Here is a 5138-nt window from a genome sequence, read left to right as displayed (position 1 = left end):
TCCTTCCTTCCTTCCTCCCTCCCTCCCTCCCTCCCTCCCTCCCTCCAATACAGTTTAAAGTTCCATATGGTTGACGAACCTTAGTTGGATAAATCTTACTCTTTCCTTAGCCCACTGATCAATGACGGCTCAAACTCTGGAAACATTGGAACCCTCAGCACTATATCCACAGCAGCACCTCCTTCCAGCACTGGCGTTCGGAAAGGCTGGCACGAACATGTCACTCAGGACCTGCGGAGCCATCTAGTGCATAAACTGTATGTGGCCACCTCGCCCATTATTCACATGTGATGGAAACATTTTGTGACTGATGGCGATGTGACAGTTTTGCAGTTTCATCGATGTCTGATTTAATTCCTAAGTGTTCTCTTGGGCCCCAGGTGATTGTACCCTAGCAGCTGAAGGGGGTCACATGCTTGTTTAGGGAGGCCAGAGAATCCCAGACGCTGCATCCCCAGTGGGTCCTACAGAGGGACATGAACTGTGACCCATGTTGCAGGGGGCCAGACCTGTTTTCTAAGCTCTGGGATGCACCAGGGACCTGGGATCAGCTCAGAAGCTTAGCCTTATTTTGTGGCTCAAGGTTATACTTGTGGAGACCCCTGAGAATTGGAGGAATTTGGGCCTAGTAAATACAGATGGCATGACACTACCATCATACAGTTTAACATACAGGAAATTAATAGTTAACTTTCTCCAGCTATTTAAGTTAAATTGAAGGTGAGGTTAACTTGATTCCCTTGGAGATTTGTTTTCTCCTTCATTATTTTAATCAAAAGTTTTTATAATAAGTAGTTAAAAATTAGCAATTCAAAATGAGAATTTTGAGTGGTCCAGCACTTATCGTTAATAGCAAAATATGGGTGTGTTTGACTTGTAGATAAATTGACAGGTCAGTATTGTCTCCAGAGAGCGACTTCATTTGTGTATTCATGAACTAGGCGAGAGAGATTGGGGGTTTCTATCAGCAGTGTATTGCGCCCATAGGTAGACGATTGTTTCTTCTCTTTCCATGTCACATAGACAGACATTGTATTGAAAGTAGATTGAGAGTATGTGTTGTCTTTTCAGTGTCCAAGCCATCTTCCCAACACCTGACCCTGCAGCCCTGAAGGATCGCCGCATGGAGAACCTGGTGGCCTACGCTAAGAAAGTGGAAGGGGACATGTATGAGTCTGCCAACAGCAGGGTAGGTTGCCATTTGTGTTCTAGCCATGCACAGCACCTATGGGAGCTGTAACTGCATCTGTCTGCCTTATTGTCTGGAAGTGGGGACATCTGTTAGTCTGGTAGACTCATCACTTGAGGGCACTGACCAGGGAAACTTCCCAGTTAAGACATGAGGTCCCTGTACAACTCTCTTGTTCTGTAACTACAGAGTACAGATGTCTCCGCTACAGCGGTAAATGAGGTATATAAATTTTTTTTAATCCGTGGGTGTACTTTATAGCGGCAGTGTTCACAGCGCTTGTCCGTGTTATTGCCAGTGTCAGTGAGTGTCCAAGAAGAGGTTCAGCTGTGGAATGAATGTAATGAGCACTCAGTACCTCCTATCTGATAACTCCTGTAACATCACTGGGCACTGGTTTATCAGAAGTGCTGAATGCTTACATGTGCCAATGTACTTAATTTAAAGTTCATTAGTTTGTTAGAACATACAAAACCAGATCATTTGTTTTTTTTACAAATAACTAGTATTGAATGTTACTGCTTTTTAGGATGAGTACTATCACTTACTAGCAGAGAAAATCTACAAGATACAAAAAGAACTAGAAGAAAAACGGAGATCGCGTTTACACAAACAAGGCATCTTGGGTAACCAGCCAGCCTTACCAGCCCCCGGGACACAGCCTCCTGGGATACCACAGGCACAGCCTGTGAGACCTCCAAGTAAGGACTTCATTTCCAGCCCTTAGTCTGTTTCCTTCTTTTTCCTTCTGCGTTTGGTGTGTATTTCTAAGCATATAGAATTATATTCTCCGGAAGCCTATGCTGTGAAAACTGTGTGGTAGTGGCTGTGACCTTCTGCAGTGGCCTGTGTTTAGACATTGAGTCTCTCTCATGGAAAGGCGGGTGTGCTAGCATCAGAATGCGCAGCACTTTTGGACCTGGTTTTCTCTTTAAGTTTGAAAGATTATTTTATTAAGTTAAAAATTTTTTTAAAATTATTTATTTTTGGCTGCATAGTTGCGGCACACGGAATCTTCGTTGGGATCTTCATTGTAGCATGCGGGATCCTCTGCTGTAGTGTGTGGGCTCCTTGTTGCAGCGCGCGAGCTTCTCTCTAGTTGTGGTGCGTGGGCTCTCTAGTTGTGGCCCGCGTGTTCAGTAGTTGCAGCGCGCAGGCTTAGTTGCCCTCCAGCGTGTGGAAACTTAGTTCCCCAACCGAGGATCGAACCTGCGTCCCGTCCCCTGCGTTGGAAGGTGGATTCTTAACCACTGGACCACCAGGGAAGTCCCAAGGATTATTTTAAATAACCCATTTTTTTTTTCCTGCCATTATAGATGGGCCCATGCCTCTGCCAGTGAATCGCATGCAGGTTTCTCAAGGTATTTAACTATTGTTGTGAATCATATTTTGGTTTAACATTCTACATCCACAAAGTTCATTGGTTTGTCCTCTTCCCTCTGTATTTCTTTGTAGCTCCTCCTCTTATTCCTTCCATTCCTTTTTGCTGATGAGCAGAGTTCATATCCACAGGTAGTATGAATATCTGTTGCATTTGAAAGTTTGGAGGTCATAGGAAAGCTCTCCAAGGAGATCAGAAGTAGGAGTTAACTTTTTTTTTTTTTTTTTTTTTTTTGCGGTATGCGGGCCTCTCACTGTTGTGGCCTCTCCCGTTGCGGAGCACAGACTCCGGACACACAGGCTCAGCGGCCATGGCTCACGGGCCCGGCCGCTCCGCGGCATGTGGGATCTTCCCAGACCAGGGCACAAACCCGTGTCCCCTGCATCGGCAGGCAGACTCTCAACCACTGCGCCACCAGGGAAGCCCTTTTTTTTTTTTTTTTTTTTTTTTGATGGGCAAGAGAAGACATTATTCTTAGGAAGAGTCTCCAAAAAAAAGCATTATATTGGAGGTGAGGGAAAGAAACATTTCAGAACATTTCTGAGCATCAAGCCCATCCTGGGGCAGGAGCACTGTGGGTGGGGGGTGTAAGGTGAGGAAAGTGGGGGCTGCTCTGGGCCCTGTGAGCACAGGTGCCATGCCTGCTTGCAGCTGGCCGAGGAGGGTTTGTGCTCAGAGAACCCTCATCAAGCTGCGCTACTGGCAGTCTTTTTATTGGTGGTTGTTGAAGCAGTGATTTTAGTTTGGGAGTTTGGGGGTGAGGGTCATTTCAAAGCTTTTATGGCTCTTGTCAAATTGAGACTTGAACAGTAGGATGTTTTTACAGGTTGTGAAATAAGGTGGTGACACTATCCAGAAGATTCCAAAGCAAGGCCTTGCTGCTGTGTGTAGAGTAGTTCAAGAGGGGAGAAGAGGTCATTTTAAAAGCCGTGGTGATCGTACTGCGTACTGAAGAAGACCTGGTAGATAAACTGATGTGGAGGAAACTTTTCAGGGACTTGTTTAGGTGGACTAGATATGAAGGGTGAAAGAAATCACAAAGTCAGAGAAATGGAGCCTTAGGAAAGTGGCTGAGTGCTGTGTTGGAGATGACTTGGAAGACTCTGCTGCTTTGGGATCTGAGGAGGTGGCTGTTGAGCAGAGTGGAAGGCGTTTTCTAGGGACGTGCTCGCATGCCCCGCTTACCGACCTGTCTGGGTCTGTAAAGAGGGACTTTTTATGGTGCCATTTCTTCGTACATCTTTTATTTAATAAAATCTTCTCTTGTTAATAAAATCCTCAAGGAGAGTGGGACACTTTTGTATTATAAGCTTCCTGGAAAGTCCTGGGCCTGTGCTGGTTACTTAGGGTGACATTTCTTGGTGGTGCTGAAGGAGGCACATGTTATTTGACGGCCTCTCATGCTACACAGTGTTAAGGCAGCGCCTCAAGGATTCTGTTAAATGCCAGCGTCGGGCCTAAGACTTATTGAACCAGCATTTATGTTGAGCTCAGAGTTTACAGAGTATTGTGGGAAATTACAAAGAGAGAGACTCGTGGTCTGGAGCTGCATGGCAGCTAGTGAGGTGTCATTCATTCTGTGGCACCTCTGGAAAGGCCAAGGTAGCTGTGAAAGTGAGATCTTTCCAGTGTATGGAGAGGAGGCTGAGGTTGAGAACTGCCAGCCCTTGGGCACTTTCTAAATGCTTAATGTGCTTGCAAAACTAAAACCATGTTTTGAGTCTCACCCCAGATTCCAACAATAAATGTAAACCCAGCCAAAGGGCTGGGAGGCCTGGAGTGATGGGAACAGGCTTCCTGCAGGAGAGGAGATGGGAGTCAGGTGCTCCAGAAGGCTCTGAGGGGTTGGCTCAGACGGGTGCCCTGGCCTTAGCTGACCTCCTCCATAGATGGTGGGAGCGCCTTCCCACGCTCCCCCCATCTACTTTGTCGCTTGGATGCTTCGGTGCCGAGCGCTGCCCCGGCCTTGTGTACTCATGGCTTACCTGACTTTCTGCCTTCCTGTGCTCATGCTGCCCTGCCACCCACCCCATCCTATCACCCTCACCACCACTGCATTGGTGCCATCTTCTCTGGATATGAACTGTCTATTATTTAGCCATCTTTTCTGATTAACTGAGTGCTTTCCTTTCAGTTGTATATGTTGTGTGTGTGTTCCATCTTATTTGGCTTAGAGTTTTATTTGGTGAGTTGTCATTCTGTTTTCCTGTGAATGATTTTCCTAATGAACCGTTGTGGGTACATTTACAGGGATGAATTCATTTAACCCAATATCCTTGGGGAATGTACAGTTGCCACAAGCTCCCATGGGACCTCGCGCATCGTCCCCCATGAACCACTCTGTCCCGATGAACAGCATGGGCTCCGTTCCAGGGGTAAGTGCTTTTTCTATTTGCCTCAGCTGTGCTGAGAAGGCCTTGCTCGAATAAGGAAAATTCTCTCAGCAGGAAACTTGTAGATCGTCTGGAAATCCTGTGGTACTTGTTCCTTTGGATTTGGCTTATGCTTTATTTCCTTCATATTTCTCTTTCTCTCTCTCTCTCTCTCTCTCTCTCTCTCTCTCTCTCT

The 5138-nt window shown here is 46.2% G+C and overlaps 1 protein-coding gene across 1 annotated transcript in view; it reads left to right on the top strand.

The window, feature by feature from the left end:
- CREBBP (CREB binding protein) overlaps positions 1 to 5138 on the top strand; it is a 132068-nt gene that overhangs the window by 89198 nt on the left and 37732 nt on the right. The window contains exons 8-12 of the mRNA XM_029221308.1: positions 111 to 257; positions 1072 to 1189; positions 1719 to 1890; positions 2506 to 2550; positions 4821 to 4945. Coding sequence (XP_029077141.1) covers positions 111 to 257; positions 1072 to 1189; positions 1719 to 1890; positions 2506 to 2550; positions 4821 to 4945 — 607 coding nt within the window. The remainder of the gene's footprint in view (positions 1 to 110; positions 258 to 1071; positions 1190 to 1718; positions 1891 to 2505; positions 2551 to 4820; positions 4946 to 5138) is intronic.

The sequence above is a fragment of the Monodon monoceros genome, unplaced genomic scaffold (genome assembly GCF_005190385.1).
Source record: "Monodon monoceros isolate NGI ecotype Baffin Bay Population unplaced genomic scaffold, NGI_Narwhal_1 Super_Scaffold_13, whole genome shotgun sequence".
Taxonomy (NCBI): Eukaryota; Metazoa; Chordata; class Mammalia; order Artiodactyla; family Monodontidae; genus Monodon; species Monodon monoceros.
The sequence above is the reverse complement of the archived record's forward strand: the minus strand, read 5'-3'. Positions and strand labels throughout refer to the sequence as shown.